The 26,998-nt window shown below is 41.4% G+C and overlaps 3 protein-coding genes across 3 annotated transcripts; 1 reads left to right on the top strand and 2 right to left on the bottom strand.

Moving 5' to 3' along the window:
- The first annotated feature begins 2,764 nt into the window (after positions 1–2,764).
- LOC118105423 (protein LSM14 homolog B) lies at positions 2,765–5,269 on the top strand. The gene is made up of 8 exons (XM_035153167.2): positions 2,765–2,978; positions 3,088–3,251; positions 3,380–3,509; positions 3,614–3,796; positions 3,912–3,989; positions 4,183–4,323; positions 4,437–4,560; positions 4,651–5,269. Exons 1-8 carry the CDS (start codon positions 2,852–2,854, stop codon positions 4,805–4,807), a joined length of 1,104 nt encoding a protein of 367 aa, XP_035009058.1. The 5' UTR covers positions 2,765–2,851; the 3' UTR covers positions 4,808–5,269.
- Positions 5,270–5,397: 128 nt separating this feature from the next.
- Positions 5,398–12,777, bottom strand: cdh27 (cadherin 27). Its single transcript, XM_047339329.1, has 17 exons — positions 12,638–12,777; positions 11,988–12,110; positions 11,349–11,498; positions 10,615–10,756; positions 10,371–10,534; positions 9,803–9,934; positions 8,489–8,671; positions 7,968–8,281; positions 7,738–7,880; positions 7,411–7,635; positions 6,713–6,934; positions 6,496–6,632; positions 6,317–6,415; positions 6,066–6,149; positions 5,936–5,983; positions 5,776–5,862; positions 5,398–5,657 (listed from the first exon to the last, which is right to left on the bottom strand). Exons 1-17 carry the CDS (start codon positions 12,656–12,658, stop codon positions 5,433–5,435), a joined length of 2,499 nt encoding a protein of 832 aa, XP_047195285.1. The 5' UTR covers positions 12,659–12,777; the 3' UTR covers positions 5,398–5,432.
- A 140-nt stretch (positions 12,778–12,917) lies between these two features.
- si:ch211-253b8.5 (dysbindin) lies at positions 12,918–26,649 on the bottom strand. The gene is made up of 4 exons (XM_035153168.2): positions 26,364–26,649; positions 13,969–14,121; positions 13,753–13,896; positions 12,918–13,666 (listed from the first exon to the last, which is right to left on the bottom strand). Exons 1-4 carry the CDS (start codon positions 26,404–26,406, stop codon positions 13,431–13,433), a joined length of 576 nt encoding a protein of 191 aa, XP_035009059.2. The 5' UTR covers positions 26,407–26,649; the 3' UTR covers positions 12,918–13,430.
- Between the last annotated feature and the right edge of the window lie 349 nt (positions 26,650–26,998).

Genomic DNA, 26,998 nt, shown 5'->3' with positions numbered 1-26,998 from the left:
CTGCGCCTTGTAAGAGGCGTTGCCAACGGCTTCAACTGTCAGTCCAGAGGCTGCGCGCCACGGATCAGCGTCGTACCGGAGACCGAACGTCTCCATCGAATATCCCGCTGCCGCCGCCGCGTTAGCTCCGTGCGGACCGCTGCACCGACTCAGACCCGCACCGAGCCACTGCCGGTGGAGAGACACCGTGATTTACAACAAGCTAACGGGACACAATTCTCAGTTGAGTCGGTCTCGACGAGCCGTGCAAGATGGCTGCACTGTTTTGGCTACTGAGTAAAGTTGCTGTTGTGAAGAGGCGCTTGAGGCCCCACCCTCCACCGAGGGGAAACACTGAGCTGTCACACAGTCATGGGATTTACTGCTACTACTGTTACAGCCACACACAGACTTTACTCCCATGAATCCAACTTCACTCTACTTTTATTCTCATTTCACATTAACTGCACAGAGGCTGGGTGGGAAGCACCAATGGCTGCTCTAAGGACTTATACAATTTATAATGATCAAACATTAGGAATCACATTTTAACATAAACATGACAGCACAAGCTGTAGCTTCCTGTTTATTTGTCCTTGTATTTTTCCTCTTTTACAAATGTACAAATTATTGGCCAAAGGTGCAGCTCCTACTGTGTACTGCATTATAGGCAAACACAGAAGGATGGACCACATACCTCCCCCAGGAGATTCTTAAATTCCATCAAGCCACACCAAACTGCACACACTCATAGATAGCTGTCTGCTAGATATGTGCCTGATTTTTTTCTTTCATCAAAATGTCAATGAGCAGGCCATCTCACAATGTAAAAGAAAGTTATAAAAGAAATCCTTGATCCAACACTTTGTCCGGATCTAAGCCAAAATGAAATTGATTCTTTCTGGACCTATGTCCAATCCTTGCACCTAGTTTTCTTGAAATCCATTGAATAGATTTGTCGTAATCCTGCTAACAATGAAACTAGAATGGCACTCAATAAAGCACATACCTCCATCAAGGCCCAAGTCTGCTTAAATTCAATCAACCCGCACCAAATTACGCACCTTTGTAGATATCAGTTCCCTACATATGCCTGATTTTTTTGCATCAACGCCCATGAATTTTTCTCTGCACAACATAGATAATGTAAAAACCCCACCCTATCCCGTAATGTGATGAAAACACTCCTGGATCCACCACTTTGCCTGGAAGAGTTACAATTAATGTCTTTTAATTTATTCTCTTGAAATTTTCAGTTCCTCTTATACAATCCTGTTGCCAAACCCACCAAACAAGCCAACCAACAGGTATTAAATCATAGCTTTGCTTGGCAGAGGTACCAAAACAATATCGGCACCTTCCTAAAATAATGGCCTAAAGTCATCAAATGATTTTCTTTGCCTAATTCATCTCCTCATGATGCTGGCCACCTCTGGTAAAATCGCCTACATCCTCAGTTGAACAGATCATGCGATTCTGTAGTATAATGGCCTGTCAAGAGTGTGACTTAGGCAATTTTACAAGCTTTTCAAGATGGCAGCTGCATCAAGAAGAACAAAAATCTACCTAGCTGCTGAAGTTATTTCCATGATTCAGGGCTCTTTACTTTTGTGTTTTTATTTAATGAAAATCTCACTTGAACATAATATTAGTAATCATAACATCATTTGACTGGTATTATAGTATGCCTGTTGTGCAGTGTCTAGAGGCAGCTTGTGCTGCGTCTTCTGCCTCCATTTATCCGTTCGATACAATATGTTGGATTCATGTTAATGTGTATTTAAAGACATTTAAATTTGTGGAAAAAAAATTGGTTGTAAAAAATTGTTTTTATTCAAAATATATAAGAAATTGTCTAATCAACCAAAAATTTCGCGGACCCCCTGTTGGAGACCTCTGCCATATATTCAATATTTGGTAATTTTTTTTTGTGTTTTCTGAAAAACCTGAAAAAATGACTTGGGCCATTAGTTTAAGAGGGTGACGATATGTAACTGGCTCTCTGTCGGCTTTATTTTTCTTGGACACACAACTGCAACTCCAAGTACTGCAGCAAATAGAAAACTTTTTAACTGTTAATGCACTGGCACTTTTTATTTCATGTACTTCGACAATAAAGAAAATAGGCATAGCAGTAATAAACAGAGCACTTTTGTTGCAGCTAAGAGTCTTTCTGTTCTTGGGGTGAAGTGTTTAAGTCCACAAAACACTTTTGGAGTTTCAGGGGAAAACAGCGGTTTTTTTTACGTTTGAAGAATTGGTGGCCATTTACTTTAATTGTATTGGAGTTGGCTGCAAGGCTGTTTACCACTGCAACTCCAAAAGTGTTTTGTGGACTCAAACTGTTCACCTAGCCCTCCATCGGCATAGTGGTGAGTAGATAATGACCAATGATCATTTTTTGGGTGAACTATCCCTTTAACATACATTAACATTTTATTGTCCAATATCTCTTAATTTCACACAATTTATTTAAACTTTGTACACAGGTTAAATGGAAGAGGTAAAAGTGCTAAAATGCATGTCAACAAGAGCATAAAACAATACACGTTGTAACTATTTAAATCACTTGCTGTGGCTTCTGTCAGTAACCCAGTTTGATGCCACAGACTGAGAGTGTTTGTGTGCGTCGTCCAATATGCCCCAATCCACAGACTCCACAGACCCCTCTCCTGTCGGTGTGCGCCGGCGGACTGAAGAACCCCCCCTCCCCCCTCCGTTACGCACAGGTAACGGAGGGGCCGCGCACTGGAGCGTCACCAGCGCTCCTATAAAGCGCTGCAGCTGTCGGCTGATTGCGCACACTGCTGGAGAGCCGAGGTTTAATTCCTGCTGCGGTTTCTTCTCAGCCTGAGGACTTCTCTCTGCAAACATGAGCACCGGAGCAGGAACCCCGTACATCGGCAGCAAAATCAGTCTGATATCCAAGGCGCAGATCCGCTACGAAGGAATTCTGTCCTCCGTCGACACAGACCGGTCCACAGTCGCTTTGGCCAAAGGTAGGTTCAGAGTCTGATTAGTGCGATGTGGGACACACGTGTTTTCCCTTTCACTCTCTCTTTTACTGCTGAATATCAACCAAATTCCTCACTCTTGTCTTTATAACAGTGAAATCCTACGGGACAGAGGACAGACACACTAACCGACCAGTGCCACCAAAAGACGAAATTTATGAATACATCATTTTCAGGGGAAGTGATATCAAGGATATCACTGTGTCCGAGCCACCGAAATCACACCATGGACTGCCCCGTGACCCTGCCATTGTGCAGGTGCCTGGCTCAGAGATTGGTCTGACTTCTTGTGCACTTTTATGCAGATGTATTTGGCACAGATAAAAGTAATAATCGTCACAACTGATGAAAGCAGTTCCTTATGTCTTTAATTTCTGTGATTTCAGTCATCCATTGGCGGCTCCTCTGCAGCGTATCACCCGCGATGGAGTCCATACAGGGACATGATGCCCACCTACAACCAGCTGGCAGCTAGTTCTCTACTCAACCAGCAGTACAATGCAGCACTAGGCCTAGGTACTAATAATTTGTAGGACACTTCGGTGGCAGATGAGACATTTTGTTGTTTCTCACGTCTGCAGTTGATCAAGCCACAGCCATGTTTGTTCCTTTGCCCTCAGTACCAGGACTCCATGGCATCCCTGTCAGAAGAGCCCCCATGGTCGAGCAGGCCGTCCAGACCGTGCCACTGGTCAGTGCTGCCCAGAAAAGAGGAAAAGCTTCAACCCAGCCTCTGAGCAGACAGCCTGTTCGCCCAACCCAACTCTCCGGTTCCCAGCTTCAGAAGGAGAATGTACCCACCAGTAAGCAAACTTAATAGTGGAACTTTACATCCACCAAATTTAGTGTCTTGAATTCCTTTTTTTAATCCAACTAAAATAAGAATCTCCTTAAAGCATGTTATGTATTCTTGTTTAGAGCGGGCACCATCCCAGCCAACTGCAGCCAAGATTCAAAGCCAACCTACAGAGAACCAGAAGCCAAGGCAAAAACAAGGTATAGAAATGAGGAATGCACAAAACATTTAATTTCTCACTAGCTATTTTTATTGAAAGTTTTTTTTAAACCCAGATACTGACAGAAGTGCAGTAGATTACAGAAGTAAATATCCAAAACCTGATAAACTCTAGACTAACTGATTTTATACCAGATTTACAACGGTGTTTGTATGTGTCTGAACCTTTTTCAGGCAGTCGCAGGTCCAGGAATCGAAGCAGAGGCCAACTTATTGTTAAAAACTCCAAGGCTACAACTCTGCAGTTTGACTCTGACTTTGATTTTGAAACTGCAAACGCTCAGTTTAAAGATGATCTTACAAAGGAGATTGTAGGTATGTTGTTTGAGGTTACCAGTCACCTCACTTTCAGTGGGCACAGTATAAAACGCTTCTAGGTGTATACATTTATTAATTTTTTTTTTTTTCCTTTTGTGAAATTACTGCAGTTGAGAAGGTGGAGACTGAAGAGGCCCCAGAAACTCCGGCTATGGAGGCGGAAACTACTGCTGATAAATACTACGACAAAACCAAATGCTTCTTTGACAACATCTCCTCAGACCTGAAGCCCAGGTGATTATGTAACTTTGGACAGCTGTCTCCTACCTCAGGAGTTTACCATGCTCCTGCAGTACTTGCTTTTAAAATGTGGTGCATCCTCAGGAGAACAACATGGGCAGAGGAGAAGAAGTTGAACATGGAAACATTTGGAGTGCCCGGCCGCTTCCTGAGAGGCAGGGGATTTAGAGGCCGAGGGAACCGGGGCCAGAGTGCCACTGAGCAGCGACCCCTCCCAAAAGTTGGCAGTGGGAGAGTGTAAAGGCTTTTCTTTGTCTTTTTCTTCCAAATTTCTGTAAATAATATTGTAGTTTTCTACTAATCAAAAAGTACCTCCCTATTTTCCCCCTTTTTTGAAGCACTAGTAGCAATTTTTTTTTCTCGTTATCCCCAATGTACTTTGAACCCTTGTATGAAATGGAAGAGTAATTTATTTTTAATCCAGCAGCTGTGCACTAAAAGCAAATGTATTCATTGGTAGTTGGTTTGGAAGCATGCAACGTGCACTTTATTTGAACAGGCCAGCAGACATGCATTTAATTCCTTTTTTTTACTAAATGTATTGAATGTCTCTGACCTGACTCCAAATGTAACTCCAGACTGTTCTGAGGACTGAAAGCTGGATGGACAGACAGCTGTGCTTCATTTTTCTTCTTTTTTTTTTCTTGTAAAAATAAACTGTGGAGAAATTAACAGTTGCTATTAAATAACAAACTTAACAGACTGGCTTTTCATCTGATACTGCTAATTCTCAATCCGAAGAGAAACTACTGATCAAACTCAACCCAAAACCTTTATAACAAACATCCCTTCACCTCTAAACTGCATTATAGTTGATAAAATGTATGGTTGGTTCCCCTGTTCACCTAATGGAAGTAGCTAACTGATTAAAAAGCACATTCTCTGTTAAGTATATCTTGTGGTTTGCAAATGGAGGCAAGTTTGTTAAACTTGGGGTCTAAGTTTTGCAGCGTTTTCTCGAATGACTCATCGTCAGGAATGCTGATTTTGTCCAGCTCTTCCTGATCGTCGTCGTCATTGCCCTCTTCTGCGTACAGGTGAGACAGAGCGTCTGGCCGGTTGCCCTCTGTCTCCTGGAGAGTGGTGAGCTTCTGCAGTTGAGGGAAACATAAAAAATCTGAGTTCTTTACCACGACAGGCTCATACATGCATTCCAGCAGACAAGTCACAGCACTTGGGCTATAAAAATTGAGCATGTAGGTTACCAACCTGATGAAGCAGGTTGAGAATTGTCTCATCCAGGGGAAAGCTTGGTTTTCTTATGGAGAGGGAATTCATTGTGCCCATCTCCTTAGGCTGTACACAAGGTTAAATAAGTTCAACAGCTGCCTCAAAGTGATAAGCACACACCAACAAACAGTCACTCTACCTGGTGGGAGCTGCGGTGGCCTTTGGTTGTACCATAGTTCCCGATCATCTGATGATCGGAAGGAATGAAACAGAGGTGAGCAAAAAGTACATTTTGAAATGTTGACTTTTGATTTGTATCCTTTACTTACTTGGTTACCGTCCATGTGGGGGTGGGACTGGTATACTCTTGTGTAATCCACTTTTGGAATCTGTCCATTCACGTAGCTTTGTTTCTTTGACGGGAGCAAATGTGATTAACAGCTGAGTTACAGAACAATAAATCCATGATAACTAAATAGTTTCATTGTTGTATGTAACAATTTATGTTTTGGGATATTTTTTGATATCAAACCTATTTCCCAGTGAAAAAAAATTCTCCAAATAAACTCTTAGCACCCACTTCTGGTGCAACATTCGTACGATGCATCCCATCATTCAGCGTTTGCCAGTTAGATTGAGCTTGGTGTTTCTTGAACACTGCCAGGACGTTGTCATAAACCTTAAAAAGAAGAAAGTGTTGCTAATATATTTTAAATGAAAACGTCACTGGTTTGTTTCTAAAAGTTTTCAAGCAGTGACCTTGCAATCTGTGCCGGGCTTCTCAGTGTTTGATTTGAGGAGGGTATTTCCAGCTGATTCCATCTCAAGAACGGTGAACTCTTTCTTGTGAGAGCAGATGATTGCCATCAGCATCACAACTGTCAGTGGGATGGAGACTTCCAGTTAGAAGAATCATAACGATAAGAAACAGTAGATGTTACAGTGTGTACGGATACTTATAAAAGGCACTTCTTACAGAGAAGTGCAAGCAGAGAGGCAAACACTATGCCTATAGCACCAAAGGCGGCTTTTGCCGCAGTTTTTCGCTGGGTTCGGCAGTTGGCCGACAGAGAGCAGTCGCACACGGTCACGCTGAGGTTGTAGACGCCAAATTCGCCCTGCATGTCAGTGATCTTCAGATCGATCGTGTGTTGTCCGGCATACAAACCAGGCTCCTTCACCAGACCAGCAGTGTAACCTGTACAAAATAAACACAAAACGTGATGGCTCTATCATCTAGCCCAGTGGTTCTCAACCTTTTTTCAGTGATGTTCCCCCTGTGAAATATTTTTTCAGTCAAGTACCCCCTAACCAGCGCAAAGCATTTTTGGTTGAAAAAAGATGTAATACACAGTGCTGTGCCATCAGTGTCTGATTTATTAAACACTTATATTTTATTGAATATTTATTAAATAACAATTTTTAAAGGATTTTTGAATGGATGCTCACGTACCCCCTGGAGTACCTTCACGTACCCCCAGGGGTACACGTACCCCCATTTGAGAACCACTGATCTAGCCATTCATTCCCTATCCCACTCATCCTTTGAGGGTCACAGGGGGAGCTGGAGCCAATCCCAGCTGACATTGGGCTAGATGCACGGTACATCCTGGACAGGCTGGTTTTTTAAAAATGTTTTCTGTGATATTTAACTACAAGGAAATGTTTCTCTACCATATGAGGGCCTGAGTTTCCATTTCCCTTTGACATCCCCCAGCAGTTCAAATGTGAAAGGCCCCCCGAAGGGATCTCCATCCAGGTCAGAGGCTGTGATGTTGGCGGTGGTGGACATGTTAGACATACACACATCGAAGTGTTGCACTTCTGGCTGTGGCGCGTTGTCGTTCTGGTCAATCACATAGATTTGCAGTGTACATGTGCCTGTAAGAGGTGGCTCTCCTGTTCAAGAGTGAAAAACAGATGGTGAATAAAACAATTCCTCAGTAAAAATATGAAATACTTGCTTTGTGTATCTGCAGGCTGCTACACATTGAGTCTTACCGTTATCCACTGCATGCAGTATGACAGTGTAGACACCATTAACAACAAAAGGAGATTCTCTGTCCGGACGTTTGACTGTTGTGATGTTGCCTGTGTGGGGATCCACTGTCACCCAGTCAGCAGGATCATGTCCCACCTTGTACCTGCGGACAGATACATATGATGAAGTGGTCACTGAGGAAGAGGTCCAGCATAAAAGCTCAAATATCTCAAAATAAAATCCCACTTACACAAATGTATTTGTGTGACTGGAGTCCTTATCAACAGCAGTGACGTTCCCTAACCAGGTCCCGGTGGGGGCGTTCTCCTTCACCACAGTCTTTTTCACACTCTCCCTGAACTTTGGGGGGTCATTGACATCCTCCACTTCGATGGTGACGTTTACTGTGTGAGGTTGAGCTGCACTAGCATGGTCCCCTTTACTGGATTCAACTGTCCAGGGACCGGAGGACGTCCTCTCCTTCACTTTGCAGAAGAAATACGGTATCTCGTTTTCCACAGAGATGGACAGTTCCCTCTGAGCTCCCTTCTCGAAGTCTAAAGGCTGAAACCAACAGCAGGTATGGTAAATAATTCATTATATATGCGCCATGCAGCAAATATTTTCTCATCCAATTAAATCATAGAATTAAAAAAACATTAACTTCAAATGGAGCCGATGTATCATGACAAACATGAAGGTAGTAATTGCATGTCAGATGTAGGGATGGGTGTCATTATAATGTCAAACATGCAACCTAACAACACGCACTTTGACAACAGTCAGGATTCCATCATTGGTGACTGGATCTGTTTCAATCTTGAAGTGCCCTCCCTCATCACCATGTATGGTAAACCTGGCTCTCCATGCTGGGCTGTTCCGAGTGTCCTGGTCTGTCACATGCAGCCGCAGAGGAGAAGACCCCTTTGTCTCCTCCTTCACTTTATCTGGGCCCTGTAGTTTGAATCCGAGAGAATAAAATGTCAAACGAAGAAATCTGTCAGTTCCTTAATGTTTTGCATGTTCTGCATGCAAGATGTACATGAGTTGATAATACCGCTGTTTAGTGGCTCAAAGAGCTCGCTGAATAAATGTGTAAAATGACCTGGATAAACATTTAGAAAGTCTATGTTAAATCTATTGCATGTTGTATCATAATATATTTCCCTGCAAATGAGTCTCAGGATGTGAACATTTTAATCCTTCAGAACATGAATTTTTGTTGCTGGATATTCATTTGGTTTAAACAAGAAACAATTTTTTGGGAGATGCACTTTTAGAGTGATGGAAAAAAACATTCTCCAATATTATTTATTACAATTTGATTTACCATTAGCATAGTAGTATTTTCACCATATGTTTATTTTTTTAAACCACTACAGACAAATATAAAATAGAATCCCTTACAAGCCTACATTTTACATTGATTATAAAAAATGGGCCCCTTATGCCCATTCAGAGAATTTGAAATTGTAAAGTGCTTGTTAGTGTGTCTAAGGCCTTATTTGTTTTAGTTTAGATTGTGCTCAGTGGTTGTAACGTTGTGTAACAACAAATCATTTTCTGTGTGTCAAGTATTTAAAGTGGCATTTGACAACGGAATTTGATTCAACTTGTCATCATGCAGTAATCACTGATTGCACAAGTAATAACACCATCTGTTTCAGGCTCACTTTCATTGGGCTATTCTGTTTTTTATCTCCTTGGGAAAAGTTATACTGTTGTTGAGCAACTAAGTCAGGGGGAGGATAGTAACTTTGGGTTTTGTTTTTTCCTCGATAGGTAACTTTACCCAGGTAGTAGAAATTACAGATAGTAGAACAACTCTGGGAACTACCCGACAAACGTCAAATAATATATTGATGTAATGTGTTGAGAAAACTACAGCAAATATTCACATTTGAGAACCTTTGGACTTTTTCCCAAAATGTGATTATATATAAGTAAATAATCAACATTGTTGCCAATAGGTTTTATCAGCGGATCATTCCAGCTCTTGAAGCACTGGTTGGTTTGTACATCAGGGGCCAAAACAAACGTTTTTTTCCCAGCAGCCTCCTCTGAGGTTGATGTGCCTACGCTTACCGTTTGTCCGCTGATGGTTGGGAGGTGGTCGTTGCTGTCCTGGACATGAATGACAACAGTGGCTGAACTGGACAAGCTGACGACTTCACCGTGATCTTTGACCTCAATCACTATACTGATCTTTTTAGAGGCCTTAATATAGAAAGAAAGAAATAATAAAGAGACAGATTAGATCAATAGTGTCATTGACAGATCTGGTCACTGTACCTTCCCTGCAAGGTTACTTGATCATCTGGCACAAAATGCACTGCTGTAAATTAGTTTTAACTTATTACAGGAATAAATATATAAAATATGGAGTAATTCTTTGCTAAAAAGCCATTGTTGGGGAATAAACCTAGTTTTTAAACAAAATGGCTTTTAAAATAATCTTCAGCTGATTTTAGTTTTCGTAGGCTAAATTCAGAAAGTTTGTTTCAAAATACTCAGATACTTGGACAGAGCTCAACGCAAGTATGTTGTACATATTAGCATTGAAACATGTCATACAATGTATGCAACTGTCACTTGATTTTCAGTATATTTTTTACATGTCATATGAGTGACATGTTTAAAAAGAGACTCTTGCCTCATGGTCCAGACATCCTTTGAATGTAATGCTTCCAGTTTTCTCAATGAAGAATTCAGAGTCCGCAGGTTTTGGAGACACAGATTTGATTTCATAGTGGAAGGTGGAGTTAGGTGTTCCACTCTTGTCTTTGTCAGAGGCCACCATAGTCATGCCAAGGTAGCCTGAGGGAAATAACAAAGAAATGAATAAAGTACTTCACATAGTAAAATAGAAAAAGAGCCATATTTACTTGATTATTTACCTTGTGCTAGATCCTCAGGAACACTGATATCAAACTGATCTTTGTCAAACCTTGGTGGGTTGTCATTGATGTCCAGTATGGAAATCTCAACTCCTAATCTAGTGTCAATTGTTGAATCTGCCCTTCTGGCCTGAAATTTCAACTGTGGATTGAAAGACATGACTCAAAGTTCGTCACAGTGTAAAGAAATAAATACGATTCACTTGTTGAGTGTTGTGGTGATATGAAATGCGGTAAAACAAAGATGTTTCACAAATGATGGTGCTTTCGATAGAAAAAACAGAAGAATTATTAAACTTTTTGAAAGTTTGGAACAGCAACAATAGTGTACACATATAATATGCACTGGAGCAATCCTGTCAAACATGAACATTTTTAACTTGTGTTATAATTTGATTATTTGTTTTTACTGTTTTTCATTGTTGTCCTACCTGCTGCTAACATGTCTTCTGTCTCTTCTTGTTTGTTCGGTATTCATTGTGCTTGTATCATTCTGGTTTTGTACTTATGGTGTTATTTAGATTTTATCATCCAAATGATTCAAAAACATGTTGCAGAGGGACTGCAGTTTAAAATGAGCCAGCTGTTACAGAAATGTTGATTTATGTGTGTCCTTACAAATATATATATTCGAGACGTTTATTGTGCAATCTCATAAAGTCGACGCCAGTACCTGAGGTGAAGTTGTTAGCTGGAAAACCTACAAGCTGTTGTTAGTATATGTTAAGTCTGACCTCAAGTTGGGGACGGGCCTCGTAGTCCACGGCTTTGTGGACCCATATGGTGCCGGACGTTGAATTAATGGAGAGGACTCCCTTTGGCTCCTTATCCACTCCATGTCCATTCAGATTAAAGTAGATTACATAGTCCCGGTCGATATCTATCTATAACACAACACAACTCAGCTTCAAAGAATCGAAGACTTGGATTCATCAGTGAGAAAGTTTGATGTATATAACTCATGATCTACTTTTGGATATAATTCAATCAAGCAATCAATCAAATTCTATTTGCATACACCTTATTTACAAATTACAATCTTTACAAGGTGTGAAATCCTCTGTCCTTAACCCTCGAATAGGGAGAGGAAATACTTATGTTAACAGAAACCACAGGGAAAGTCACAAGTGAGGGGTCCCTCTCCCAGTACAGACAGAAGTGCAATGCATGTCAGAATAGAAGCCATAAAGTGTGATTGCAGAAGTCAAAATAGAGCTAATTATCGATCATCTATATTTATGGTAATCAATAGGTTAATCAAATCATGAGATCTGGTGTTTGAGTTTAAAAATGAATACACATCCTTTTCCAGTAAAACAGTTTGTGTGTTGAAACGTATGCATCAAGTCTGAGCAAACTTGTGATTTTGTCACCTTGCCCAGCTCGTACGGGAAAGGTCCTTTATGCTCCTCCTCAATACTGTAGGAGTCAATTATCCAATTCCTCCTGTGACGTCTCAGCAGCTCTGAACATGTTGAACTTGACAAATAATAAACCTGAAAGCCAAACAGCCAAACAACACCTGAAACGTCTCGTCCTAACATGGGAAGTATGTATAATTGATTAAGGCAATAGGCAGGGGCTCATAATTTATGACATTTATTCGCTGCGGAATGAAATTGACTTATTGTCCTCATAGTAGGTGAACCAGTTACCATGAAGTGTATACACAGGCATTATCGAGGTGTACTTTGTACACTACATACATAATATTTCTAAACAGTTGTTTGTGCACTAAAGAGGTAATTTTGACACCAATTAGTTTACGAACTCATTTAAAACTGTGTGGAGAAAAGTCTATGGCCTGCACAGAAATATCAACAGCACAAAAATACATGTCAGTAAACTTTTATACTGGTTGTGCTGGAAAATTAGGCACAAATTTGACAGATTCTAGATAATGAATGAATAATAATACATTGTAACCTTTGAGGTATATATACTGTATAATGACATATAAAAAGCTAAAGTGATTAAATCTATGTTAATTACAAAAAGACTGAAAGTCAAGGTTGCTACATACCAGGAGGAGGAAGCAGAGCATGATGCTTGTTCAGTACATCCAGCTCCAGAGTGTGAAGACTGACTCCGACACCCGAGTTAAGAAGGATGAGTCCCTGCCCCGTGTGCGTGTGCGTGTGCGTGTGCGTGTGCGTGTGCGTGTGTCTGTGTGTGGGCGTGTGTATTATTTATGTAATACATTTTATTCGGGCAGCTTCACCTAAAACAACATTTGCTTTATGACGAGAGCACTTCTTTAGAATTTAACTGCAGCTTGAAATTACCTGGAACAGTTTAGTCAGTTTGTGGGAACACAGAAGTAAGATTCCTTTATTGTTAAAACAAAGACACCATGTTAGAGATTTTTCTTAGACGACAGCTAGAAAACTGAAAAACTGCTACAATATTAAAGCACTTTTTTTCCACCTCATTTTTCATCCAATGATAATATTATTATTCTGTGTTAATTCTGTACAAAATTCAAATCCTGTGATGTAAGTAACAGAGGAGCAGGTCTTGTCCTTCAAACATGCCATTACAGGAATAGAAACCGGTCAGAATAATAGGAAATCTCCATATTTACAGTTCATGGTCTCCACCTCCAAATCACACACAGCACCCAACCAACAACTCATCAATCAAAAGAAAGGTTGTGAGCAGAGATAAGCGACAGTTTGTGGAAGACAGTCGTAACTGAGAGGCTTCTTTGAATGTCTTGCACCACAGTAAACTCTTTACCCGGACCAGAGGTGACAGCTGCCATCCTGCAGGAGGAGATCCATTGCCGAAGGGAGGGGTGCGTAGGATGACGAACTTTACATCCTTTCTTTCTCTGGAGGTGGGAACCTCCTTCTCACTGTGCTGGTGTGTATTTCTTCATCTTCGGACCCGACCACAGGGGTATCTGCACCATTGGCATTGGTGGTCTGGCTTTCGGAGGAGGAGTTTGAAGATGTGGAGGACATGCGGGACTTGGCGTCAAGGCCCTCAAGGACGTGTCGGAAGAGTCCATTACTGTTGACTTCCTCGTTGTTGTTGTTGTTTCGTTGGACTGTGAGTGAGATGACAAACATTGTCAAGCATACAGATTTGCTGTTACATTGCTTATCATCTCTGTTCTACTTCTGGTGTCCATACCTGGCAGTGGGGACGTCAGCCCTTCGTCTTCTCCTCCAGAACTGAAGAAGACATCCAAAGCCTCCTGGTCAGAGTTGTCAATCAGCTCCATCTGGTCCAGCAAGTCCACATTCACCTCCATAGACGAGATGCTGCCAATGGGAGCTGTCAGAAGAGCGGGAGATAAGAAATAATTCTCATCTGAATTCTCACAGAAACTGCACCAGTCCAACTCACGTCTCTTGTAGTCTCTGATGCACAGGTGTGCCGAGGACAGGTAGACGTCCACATCATGCTGGAAGACCTCCTCAAAGAAACGCTGCCTCTCTTTCAGCTTGAGCTGCTGCGCCGCATCCACATCTGGGAGCCTCTGGCCTCTCTCGGTCTCCGCTAGAAAAGCACGACAGAAAGACAGGACGTCAGAAAGCTGCTCAGATTAAGGTTTACATTCGAGACATGAGTCTGGAAGCCCGAGATCAAGTCCAGCAAACACAACATGAGAAGTCTTCATAGATGTGTTTTTCCACGGTGTAAATTATTGGGTGATGTTACACATTCTATACTTTGAGACCTTTGTTGACACTCAACTGTTATTAACCAGAAGGGGGGGACATTGAGCCACAAGTGACGGTGGATTTTCTCTGTTGAGATTGACTATTCAAATAAAACAAAAAAAAACGCTTGCTGACTTCAATGCTGCTTTCCCTCTAACTTTATAATATTGTATTTTAAAATTAAATGTAGATAGCCTGTAATATATTTGAGGACTAATGTCGTCTGTATGAATATGAGAATGAAAGAACAAGGAAATGTTTTGGACAATCTGAAGTGGTAAATAGCTGTTAATATTGAGGTGATATAATAAATAGTCATTGTTGATTTTCAATCATGAATACTGACATCTGTAAATACACTTAAATATATTTCCCATATTATAACACTCATTCTTGCCAGAAGTGCCTTTTGAGTACTTCAAGCTTTATGTACTCATTTCTAGAGCATAGAGCAATGAGACATAATGAAAAGTGAATTACACATCGCACAGTTACTTTTGTTGTTTTGTCGATATGTTGTATAATAATATATGTTATTATAAAACAATGGAATTATAAAACAAAGGAATTGCTGTCACCATTTTACACTGAACTTTAGTCCTATATTATACATTACGAATTCATTTCTTTCAGACTCGTATGAGGTCACCGTGACCTTTGACCAGAGACCACTGAAATCGAATCAATTAATGTTTGCGTCTTAGTGATAACTGATCAAGATTTGAAGAAACTCCCGGAAGGCAGACTTGCGATATCCTGTTCCAGAGTCCCCCCCAGAAATGTTTGAGGCCACTATGATCCTGTCCTTTGATGTTTGACCACCCAAATCGAATCACTTAATCCATGAGTCCAAGTGAATGTTTGTACCACATTTTGAAGAAATTCCCTCTTGGCGTTCTTTAGATATCATGTTCACAAGAGTCGGACGGACAGACAACCCAAATACATACAAAGGAAGCAACTGAGTTATGATTTTTAGTGATTTTAGGAAATATACTAATATGCTTGTTTTATAGGTTGGATGAGATTGATGGCCGTCTAATGTATGCCATTAGAGCAGTGTCAGAGTTTTGAGGAGCTATTACAACCAGCAGACAGTGACTGGACTAATAGGATGAGGCTTTCAAGCCATGACTGAACTGGGAATAGAATGAAGATTATCTGGCCTGTGTTGAGACCAGCAGTCACAGTGGCTCTATCCCACAGGGTGATGGAGAACAGAGCGACGTTCAGCTCAGGATGATTACAGTACGAGGGATGGAAAGGAGGACAAAAGAGAAGAGATTCCCTTCGGCACAACCTCACTTAATGAACTGAACCTACAACTGCTGCAGTCAGAAAATCTCTGCAGTCACTGTAAATGCAAAAAATGATGTAGATGTTGGCCTAAAATGCCTCTACAGGTTGCCTCGTTCAGAGTGCTGCATCAGCACAGTCCCATCACTGAGTCGGGCACATGAGGACAGGTCGCTGCAGCTCTGCTCAGCCCTGTGCGACAGCCTGCCTCCTGGGCACAGGGATCTCACTGGCTCCAACGCTGAAGCCGACATGAAGGAGGACGCAGGGGAAGTTACGAGTTTGGTTCAAATGTTGGAGGTTGTGATTGATCTGAAAGTCACTGATTTTTACCGAAGACAGAAAGCAGGTGTCACTATGAGCCCCCTGCAGGAGGTGTGATATGGTGACGTGTGGTACCTGCTCTAAACATTTCTGTTCAAATTTTAGTAATATTGAACAAATCATGCGTCCAAATTGCACCCAATGCAACACTGCACTTCCCTGGGCCATTCAGGACACACATACCAAGTATGAAGCTGATAAGATGAATGGATCTTGAGATATGCTCTCCACATACAGACAGACAGCCGTGTGTGGTTTTGGTAGTAGGTCACAGTGATGGAGATTGAAGGTGCAGTCACAGTTCAGTCCCACTTGCAGTCTTAAAAAGCAATAGTGGTTGTCTTTCTAGTGTAGTCGTCTTCGTGGCGTTGTGTCTCTGTGGAAGAGAAGGTTGTGGGTCCATGATGAACACACAATCAGAAACACAGTCTTGGTGAAGCGAAGGGAACAGTGCTGATAAAGCAGGATGTCAGTCACAAGCAGGAGCTGCCTGTCAGACGTGTGCTTGTCTGAAAAGAGCCCCCCCCCCCCTTTAATGTGACCACTGGAGGACTTCATGTCAGACTAAACACTGGATGTGTATTGGACGAGGGAGCAGACAGCTGTTTAATAGTGTTTTTCCACTGCAACCATCTCAAGAAAAATGATGCTTTTCATTACAGGCTACAGGTTTAAACAAATTGCCGATGCTGGGTTTCTTCCCCACTCGGTTAAACACTGATTGATCGCACAATTGATTGTTTCTACTTAAAGGCTGAGGCCCGCTGAGATCTAAAGGTTAGCTACAGATGCATAACCCCACATTGATTTTGCTTCCCTATCCAGTTCCTTTTTTTCCCATAGAATCACCTTGATCGATGCGTCTTCCCTGGCTGCACGCGGACGACCCCGCTGACCTCTGCCTAGCGCAACCACTCACACGAGAAAATCCTCCGTCACAAGAAAAGCCACGACCGCAGTCTGCACTGCCGATGAGATCACATGTCCACGCTGCTGCAGTCCGACCACAACCCAGAGTCTTTAGTATCATGTCACAAGACGTCTGGAGGGTGTGAGGCCGCTCCAGGGCGAATGTGGAGAGATAACCTGCTGGCATAAACTTCACCTCATATCATTCCTTTCATTCTATCCCTATGGCTTTGCCTTGTCTCTTTCTGTCTCTCTTTCTTTTTATTCTGTCTTAAATTCAACGATGTGTGTCTGTCAAAGCTATTCACAGCCAGACATCTCCTTTTCAAATAAGAGTATTTTTACTGTTTTATTGTTTGTGTTCTGGGCGTTGTTTGCAGACCTTTTTATAAACAGTCTACGGTGCAGATGTAAGTTAGAAAGCTTTGTGTTCATCCTACCTGGGTTATAGTCAATGTTTTTCATAAAATGAAACTGAATTTGCTTTACTACAGTTCATTTGTGTGGTTTATATGTAAGTTTGAATGATTTCCCTAACTGCTGCTATTTTTGTAATCGAGATGTCTGTTAAGCATTGAAACAATCTTCAGACCCAAATTCACAACTTTTCAAAATAAAAGCTCTCTAATTCATCTCGATATAAACCAATACTAAGATGGCTATTTTGACCCCTGGTTTGACCCAGTTGCCGACCACTGCTTTTATTTATCTGAGGATGTAGAAGGAGACATGTTCAGATCAGTTTACAGACTGAAGATACACTGCCCTGCCTCCAATGTTGAATGCATGGCATGTGTCCAAATTGCACCAAATTTGGCACTGCACTTTCCTAGTACCTTTCCTAATACCTGTGGTTACACACGAATCCCATAATTGCTTATGAAAAACGTCATTCTCAAAACCTGTATAATTTCATGTGGGTATAATTAAGCTTTTTTGTTCCTGCTCGTACTTTTATATTCATTTGAAATAACTTGAACCTGATCCATAAGACTGGGTTGTTTGGTTGGTTCTTTTCAATTGATATTTTTCTCAGATCTTTCATGTTTGACCAAACTATTTGTCAAAGTTTTGCCTGTTATCTGGCATCCTTTCTTGTTTCAGAAGGTCAATTAAATATGTTTTTGAATTTGTATTGAATGCAGGTCTAACCGTCCTTTTTTCTCAAAAGGAGAGCAGACTGCTATTCAATAGGGCATTTATTCTGTGAAGTTCTTCAGGAAATTCATGTTTTTCATTACAGGCTACAGGTCCATGCAACATCTTAATAATATATACGTTAAATAGCTGCCTTATGAAATAACATATTGACATATTCAGTGGCCTTGTATACACTATCTGAGGTTGGGATATGTTTATATTGATCATATGTTGATATGTCACTTGTCAGATCACTTGAGTTTATAGTCATGATGACATTTTTCTCCACTATCTGAAGCCCATCTTGTAAGTAGGATTTTTTTCATACATCTCACTGCGCCCCTGATTATCACTCATATAACCTGAATGTTTGAAGAACACAACATTTAGCTGGGCTCTGATAGGGGATTGTTGTACTGTGAGTGGAGGGTCCATGTCAGTGATTGCACAGCTAAGATTCAAGAGCTGAGGATTAGCCTCCACTAATGACCTTAAAGAGTCCCCTCTGAACCTGCCATTAACTATGTTTAGGCCTGACGCTCGACACAGATGCACCACCTCCCTGCCATTTAGATTTATTTCAGAGTCAAGGTTGTTTGAGCGGGTGATGGTTAGTGTGGGAATGGTTAGTGTGCGAAACCAATCACATGGTTGTTGCCAAGTGGATCAGTGACATCATCTTCACGTTCTGTTCTTCAGCTAGATGAAGGTTACCCTGAGGCTGAAGAGAGGCGAGTTTCAAAGATGTGCTCAACAAAAGGAGAGTTATACATAACACAGAGCTTATTTGGCCCCTAGTTATAGCTCTTTGTTCCTTTTTGTCTTTTTTTCTGTCTCTCTCTTTCTCTTCTCTTTGTTCTGTAACCTTTGTCTTGTAATGTAAAATGTCTGCCTCTTTTCTTTTTCTGTCATTCTTTTCTTACTGTTTTTCCCATCTACTCATTTGTCTATCTCCTGTATATCTCTCTCTGGCTTGATCTGGCTTCAGTTGTTTAATTATTTTATGTCCTTTTCTTTCTTTCTTTCTTTCTTTCTTTCTTTCTTTCTTCCTTCCATCCTTTCTTCTTTTCTTTCTTCCTTCTTTCTTTCCCCCCTCCTTCCATCCATCCTTCCTCAATTCCTTCATCCCTTCCGTCCTCCTGTCTATCCGTCCCTTTATTATTCCTTCCTTCCTTCCTTCCTTCCTTCCTTCCTTCCTTCCTTCCTTCCTTCCTTCCTTCCTCCCTCCCTCCCGTCCATCTGTCCCTCCTTCCTTGCTTTCTTTCTATTTTACTATCTGTCTCCCTCCTCTCTTCCCTCCTCTGTGCTTGGGGGACTTAAGGAGGCAGAGGTCAGAGGTCAGGGCTGGGGAACAGACAGGAGATACAGACAGCGGAGCGGACAGGGCCCAATGTGTGTGTGTGTGCCACTCTGCCTCCCCACATAAAGACAAACCCAGATCCTCCTCCTGCTCAGGGGGCAGAGAGAGAAAGGGTCCATTCAGAGCTGGACAAAGGCAGAGATGTAAGAGAACAGGATTGGCCTGCACTCCTCAGACATGAAGCCGGTTACTGGAAATCTTTTTTGGGGATATAGCAGAGGGGGATATGCCGAAACTCAACCTCATTTGTTACACGTTGTTTTATAAGCCAATAGAAAACAGTAATCAAATTACCAAATAAAAAAAATGTGTGTGTACTGTGGGGAACAGCCCTCATTTCTGTAGGCATTTCATAAATTACTGTAGAAAAGGATGACGGCAGATTGATCACATCATCAACTCATGATGATGCACAGATCATTCAATGCTCGTTTTCTGGTGTAAACACCATGAGCCACCGCCTGTCATGTGCCTCCCCCCGATCATGTTTTCAAGGACGGGACCCCGACACGCTGGTTTAGAAGCAGCAACTTCACAGAGGGAGCACATTGATCTGGAGGCTAAATGTCAATGCAGTCAATGTCACCCACCGGCTGCAGTTAGCCCTTCACTGTGCTAAATGAACATGTGAGATCACAAGCACAAAGTCCCCTGTGACCGTGAGGAGGGAAGGTCAAGCTGAGAGCTGAGAAAATTGCCAGTGCAGATGATCCAGTTGTTTGTGGTTGTCGGGGCAGCACGGACCAGAGCCCCCCAGTGAACAGTAGTTAAACAGAAACCCCCGGTGGGAGCCAGCGTTTCCTCCTCTGTGTTTATAATAGAGCAGTTTGCCAGACTCTCTGGTTTGATTCCTTTGAGCCAAGCTGAGCATTTTTTTCTCAGAAGTGGTTTCCTTATACAAATGAATGAGGTCATCCCTTTTAAAGTGGTGGTAGATACGTCCATGTGTTGCCTCAATTTAGATTTATATTGAAAACAGTGGTTTAAGTAATGCAAAAAAGTTAATGCTTTTCACTGTTTTCCTACGGTCTAGTATAGAGGGTTAGGGTTACTAAATAAATATATGATACAAAACAAATTATAAAAACATAAAATGATATGACAATGAATAAATATAAGGATATACAGGCTTTATATATGAATGCAAAAATATCACAGAAATTATTTATTTACATGAATTAATGGAAATATATATATATGTGATATAAAAGTAATTATGGCTATGTAAATAAAAGAAGCAATATATACAAAAATCAAACAAAGGCTTCAATTATTTTATTTAACTAATAATTAAATGTTTAAATAAATGAATAAAAGAGGAAAAGTAAACTAACTTACTTAAATATTATTAATTACTAACTGCACATATAAATAGATTTTTTAATTAATCAAGACAAAAACAATAACAATGTGTCCAATACATTTTTACATTATTTTGCATCATTCTATCATTTATTTATCTAGGAAAAAATACATGTAGATTCATAGGAAAAGAGAAAAATTTAATATAAGATACTTGCTACATATATTCCCAATCAATTAAAAGCATTTATTTATTTAAAATGCAGTTAATTATTGTTCTATTTAATGTATCTTTAATTGTAAAATAAAAAAATATATTTCTGTATTTAAGTATTGACTGGTTGATAAATAAGTCCTTTTTGTCCCCCGTACTTCAGTACAAGTAACTTCTTGCCATCTCTTGCAAACAGTTTTGTGGTTATATTAAACAGTGGACTCAGGATCACTTTGACTATGTGACTCCTAAACGCCTGTGACAGATGTGAACCTCTGACGTAGCACTTGTTTGGGCTGAGGCCTTTCCAGCCACACACTTTGAGACAGGACAGAGAGAGAGAGAGAGAGAGAGAGAGAGAGAGAGAGAGAGAGAGAGAGAGAGAGAGGGGTTCGCTGAGAGTCAACACGAAGAGGACACACCCGCACACCTTCTTTACTTACAAATGAGGATACTGGGAGTCTCCTCCGCACCGTCCAGCACAACACTGACCTCAGCAGCAGCTGCAGCAGGCTGTTGACAATCTACAGCTGCAGGGATCAGTCCCTTTGCTAAGACTGTTGCTGTAATTAATAGTGTCTCTGGGGTCTTAAAGCGTGGTGCAGTGACAGGGTGGGCACTGATGGAGGAGTTATCCTGCTCTAACAGCATGAACACGCAACCACAGATTTAGAAAGATGATGTTTAAACCATCTATTGCACCCTGAGGATCTTGATGTAGAATTACTCCTGTTTTCCAGTGACTGCTTTTTAAAAACCAATACTTGTACCCATTTCTCATCCCTCTAAACAGAAAGAAAACATTGAAGTAAAGTGAAGCAGGCAGGTGGCCACATTTGTCTAAAGGACAAAAACATTGTTGGAGACTGTGCAGCTGCTCCGTCTCACACTTTTATTTTGGGTTTCTCTCTCTCTCTCACTGTTCTCTTTTCAAATGCTGCCATTTACTGGGCTCTAGTTGCAAGGACGGTGAATTATTAATGGCAGCTATTGATGTGTGTTTGTGTGCCTATCTGGTCTATGTTTAAGTGCCTATGTGTGTGTGTGTGTGTGTGTGTGTGTGTGTGTGTGTGTGTGTGTGTGTGTGTGTGTGTGTGTGTGTGTGTGTGTGTGTGTGTGTGTGTGTGTGTGTGTGCATGTGTGTGTGTGTGTGTGTGTTTGTGTGTTATTTGCATATTAGATCTGTCTTTTTTCTCTTCACTGGGACAAAGCAGTGTCCAGCACCACTAGCCCAGTTAGTCAGATAAACAGTGACATCAGTGTTAACCCTCTCTCTCCCTCCTTCCCTCCTGCCTGGATAACATCCCCACTAACAATGGGAGAGTTTGTAGGCGACTGTCCTGTCCCACTGGCCTCCATAAGCCCACAAGCAGACTGTCATGAGTTGTGATCAACACAATAAGCTTCAGCAGCTGACACATCCATTTACAAATCCTCTTATCTGCAGTGACTGTTAATTAATACTAGAATAAGGTTATTTACGTCAGCGGCCGATGATCTGTCAGTAAAGTAATAGGACCTTATATTAAAGTTAACAGCATTAACGAGTTTGTGGGTGGTAACAGACCAATTAGAGGACAGACCAACATTGTTAAACTCAGAAATTCCACTCATTTAAAAAAAAAAACTCATAATAATAACTGAATCATCCAGGGAAGGCGTCATGGCCGAGTCTGTCGTCCGTGACTCAGGGTCAGAGTGAGGTCTCTCTCTCAGAAGGTTTCTTTCTGCCTTAAATCCTCACATGAGCTGACTTCTCTCCTCATTGTAATCACCTCAGCATTCACACTGCTCCCAGTTCTTCCTGGAAAAGCTGCACTGTCTCTGCCAGTTTATGTGAGGAAGGTTTAAAGCTATTCTCCCGTCAGCTGGGAGAACTAAGAGTGTTTGGTTAAAGTCAACACAGTCACTCAGACACAACTCTGTTTGTGGAGACGGAGACAGGGTGGGCTGAAGATAACAGTGTTTAAAGTATTTTACAGCTTTATTTAGTCTTTCCTTTTTGCTGTAACCTCTCCAAATACTTATGGATTGGGTTTCAATATGCTTTTAAATGTCATCATATGATTAGTTTTCTCTGCTCCACTGGAGCTGAAGTAAAGTGAATGTCTTGTCTTTTTAATCTACACACTAATTCCACAAATCCTCACTTATAATCAGACAAATAAAGAGAAAGTACCAGTGTTACATTTTCTCTGTGACTGAAGGATGATGTACAAATTCACTTATCTCACCTTTATATTATATATCCCCTCCTAAAGCCTTAAACTTGCATTATCTTCATCTACATTTGCATTTTGTCCTTTTGAAGGCTGCAGTCATGTTGTAAATGTTTCTATACAGTCTATGCTCCAACCCTGCAACATTAGCATTTATTTGGAGTTGAGATTTTTGCAGCCTGCCTTTAAGTAGGGTCATGTTAACTGTATTCAGAAGAAGAGTTCAAGAACACCATCAGAAAAGTAAAGGGCATACAAGTTCATTTTGTGTTGGATGATAAGTTAATATATTGTAATTTTATACTATGTATGAGGAAAATGTAGCTATTCCCAAAGGCCTCTTTTGCCTCTGTCATTATGTCTTTGCATCTCCTGATCTATGTTTAGGTTTTTTGCCTTTTGGATGCTGACACTAATAATAACATTACCACCGTGCTGTTGTTGCCTGGTGTTCTCATGACTAACCACTTGATGATAACGATGTTCGCCATCTAGTCTGTAACTTTGTCTGAGAGGTATCATACAGTTCATTTTTTGAGTTTGATGTATTGAGTTTTCACTTATTGGTTCACAAAATGTCGGAGGTAATAGTTGCAGGTTAGTTTTTAGGTTTATATCCTCTATCTGCCTGTTCGAGAGGCTGGAACCAGCAAATGTTTGACTTTAAAAAGTGATGTAACCAGTTAATCAATTAGTAAATAGCTCAAATGTAGGGGAGCGTAGTGAGAGTGAAAATCGCAAAAGTAAAGTATGTGGCCATGAAACAAAATAATGATATGAAAGTTGATGTGACAGTCTGAGCGTCCAATTATTTATTGAAAGATTTTCCGGCTCTATTCGTCTTTGATCATCAGGTGATCCTGATCCTCCAGCTTCCAGCTCCAAATTATTAAAAGACTAAACAGGTGAATTTGTGTTTTTGTGGTCTACAGGTTTGAGTGTTTACATGATGCTAACTGTAGTGGTGCTGTCTTCCTCTGCTCAGTGTTTGCCTAGAGGCGCCAACACTTTCTATACACAGAGGATTCAGCTCAACAGTGAGGAGATGAATTTGTTAGAGAACTAATGAGAGGAGCTGGTCTGTGTTCCCAGGGGCTGCTCTGCTTTTCAGCCATCCAGGCAGCGCTGCTTAGTATAATCACACACAGACCCATAGGTATAATTAACTTAAAGTGCTCACATGCAACAAGATATTGTTTGGAAGAGAATAATCTATGTATTTGCACCACATGCGTTTCCTTCACATTTAGAATGATTCTGTCAATATTCCTCTTATTTCTTGACAGAGAAACACAGTATTAACATATCATGTCCTTTAACAACGAAACTGCTGGAAATGAGCATGATGTTAATAGCCAATGTTAGAGAACGGAGAGCCGCCATCAGTACTTAAACCCCACTAAACCCTACTAAATGTGTTTTTCTGGTAGTGTATTTGTAATTTTGTTGTAATTTTGTCCTCTTGTTTATTGTTCCTATACTGTTTGATTTGTAATTACTGCTTTTACACGATGCAGTCTTCTTATTGCTTTTATTCATTAATTGTTTTTATTAGTACATTTTTGGAAATAACACAGAGTATCCTGTCTCTGCTTTGTCTGTCCAAGCACTTTGTAAACCCTGTTTTTAAATGTACTATTGAAATAATATGATGTAAAAAATGTATTATTGTCAAGTGAAACCATATTGAAACTGAATTTCAACTTTAAAAAAATTCATTATTCAATCTGACAGAGTTCATATTCTCTGACTTTAGTTTGGGACAGGTGGATTTTGCTTAGCTTGCTCAGGCCAATCAGAAGCGTGGGATGTTTTACGCACTAAGTGGTTTCTAGGACCAGAGTACAAGGCTGCATGTACAGAAAATATGTCAGAACATAATGTCTAAATTAAATGATGTTTACCTGCGTCTTCAGAGAAGCATAATTCCACGTGAAGTACACTTACAGCAAACTGCACAGTTGTGAAGGCCTCCTCCTATACCTTCTTGACATCACCATACACCAAATTAGCATGCTGATGTTGCCATTTAGTTCAAGGCACTGCTGTGGCTTCCTACAGCTTTCATCAGACTCTTGAATTATTTTCCCACGAGAAGGTCTATATGCTCTCGAAGCATTTAGACCGCAGTAAAATTCTAATGAGTATGATCCATCAATGATCCAGTGACCTGACAGCAGATACATACTGTGTATCCCTCAGACTCATGGTGTGATTAATCAAAGATACAGCGCAGACAGTTCATGAGTAACATGCTTTCTGCAGCTGGCCAGTCCCTCACGCCACAGCACACGCATGTGCACTCTGGCGGGCACATTCCCACAATGATAATAAAACAGGAGAGCATGGTCTGCGAGGGACTGGAGGCCGGGTGGGCCAAGCAACAGGTGGGAGGCGCCTTCCCTGGGGGTTGTTTTTAGCCTCGTGAGATCACGAACTGATCTCATCGCAGCTAATTCAATTCCAGGTCCTATCTGGGTTGGTGTGTCTGCATGGGGCAAGCTGCAGACCCTGCTGCAGTCAGACCCCTGGTGAGCTCTGCAGCCACAATCCTATTAGAACTAGAGATCCTCAGTGTGCGTGTGTGTGTGCGCGTGTGTGTGTGTGTGCGCATGTCTTTCTATAGTTATGAGGGCCAATTTTGGTTCAATACCATCATTGTGAGGACATTTTGGCTGGTCAACACACATTTAAAGGGCTGTTTGATGGTTTAGACTTGGTTAGAGTAATGGTTAGGGTAAGGCTTAGGGTTGGGTTTGGGTTAGGGTCAGGGTTAGGCATTTAGTTGTGATGGTTAAGGTTAGGGTAAGGGGCTGGGGAATGCATTATGTCAATGAGTGTCCTCACAACTATAGACACAAGTGCGTGTGTGTGTGTGTGTGTGTGTGTGTGTGTGTGTGTGTGTGTGTGTGTGTGTGTGTGTGTGTGTGTGTGTGTGTGTGTGTGTGTGTGTGTGTGTGTGTGCCTGTGTTTGTGAGTGTGTGACCTACTCACTTGGAATTAGTGAACATTACTCAGGGTGATGATTCAACATTCCTGTCTGAATTTTGGCTGGCACTGCACTGGGACCGGTCACTTCCACATTTATACAACGGCAGCAATTTTAAAGCTCTAGCTCCATGTATGTCTGTGTGTGTGTGTGTTCTACTTCTGACAGCCGAATATGGAGTTCCCCTCTAATGTCATGCCCCACATCTGAAAATGGAAACTCTGTAAATGGAGCAAACTTGTGGTCACGTCTCAAAACATCCGCCCCGAAGTGAAACATGCATGTCTGCCTAAGATTCAGAAGTTTGAAGGAATGGATTACTCACATGGCAGGCGTTTTTTGTGCAGGTTGGAGGATGTGGAGCTCATGTTGCTGGAGAATCGTGGGAATGAAACCAATCAGTTTGTGGTGTCCAGTCAGTCAGCCCTGTGAGAGTTCAGCTGCAGCTCACCTCCCACCTCCTCTGCTCACTCTGAGTCTGAGCGGCTCCAAAGTGACTGATGCTGCCCTGTTTCTCTGCTGCTCTCCTTTCCCAGCTTTGCCTCTTTCCCCCTCAGTGGACTCTCTGAGCCACTTGGATGAGGCAAGAACAAGTTCGTGGCTCTGTGGAGCCGACCGGCTGACCAATGACAGGGAGGAGGGGAGGAGCTGGACAAGAGCGAGGAAGGGATTGAGGAGAGGGAAGGAGGGATTTTGTGTAACAGAATGGAAAATACCGAGGAGAGACAGACACATGCCTTTGTTATTTTTGTCTTCTTATTCCCCCCCCCCCACACACACACACCCTCCCACTCCTCACCTCCTCCTCCTCAGTCTCCTCTTTCCTGTCTCCACTCTTTTATTTTCAGATTCAAACCCTCTCTCTTCAGTTTCACCTTCAGGCTCAAGGACGTCAGGGATAAACATTGTATTATCACGATGTCAAAGGGATTCTGGTTCATTATTGATTATTAGCACTGA

The sequence above is a fragment of the Hippoglossus stenolepis genome, chromosome 3, assembly GCF_022539355.2.
Source record: "Hippoglossus stenolepis isolate QCI-W04-F060 chromosome 3, HSTE1.2, whole genome shotgun sequence".
Lineage (NCBI taxonomy): Eukaryota > Metazoa > Chordata > Actinopteri > Pleuronectiformes > Pleuronectidae > Hippoglossus > Hippoglossus stenolepis.
This window is presented reverse-complemented; position numbering and strand designations above follow the sequence as displayed.

Bases quoted from the DNA above. Each gene is read 5' to 3' on its own strand.
- cdh27 (XM_047339329.1), bottom strand. From the start codon at position 12,658: ATGCTCTGCTTCCTCCTCCTG. The intron at 6,416-6,495 runs GTCACTGCTTGA...CTTCTTTTTAAG, and splicing joins AGCCCGGCACAGATTGCAAG to GTTTATGACAACGTCCTGGC. The intron at 5,658-5,775 runs GTTGGTAACCTA...CCTCAACTGCAG, and splicing joins TTCTCAACCTGCTTCATCAG to AAGCTCACCACTCTCCAGGA.
- si:ch211-253b8.5 (XM_035153168.2), bottom strand. From the start codon at position 26,406: ATGAGCTCCACATCCTCCAACCTGCACAAAAAACGCCTGCCAT. The intron at 14,122-26,363 runs GTGAGTAATCCA...GTGCTTTTCTAG, and splicing joins GCACAAAAAACGCCTGCCAT to CGGAGACCGAGAGAGGCCAG. The intron at 13,897-13,968 runs GTGAGTTGGACT...CTCTTCTGACAG, and splicing joins CATCAGAGACTACAAGAGAC to CTCCCATTGGCAGCATCTCG.
- LOC118105423 (XM_035153167.2), top strand. From the start codon at position 2,852: ATGAGCACCGGAGCAGGAACCCCGTACATCGGCAGCAAAATCAGTCTG. The intron at 3,510-3,613 runs GTACTAATAATT...CTTTGCCCTCAG, and splicing joins CAATGCAGCACTAGGCCTAG to TACCAGGACTCCATGGCATC. The intron at 3,797-3,911 runs GTAAGCAAACTT...ATTCTTGTTTAG, and splicing joins GAAGGAGAATGTACCCACCA to AGCGGGCACCATCCCAGCCA.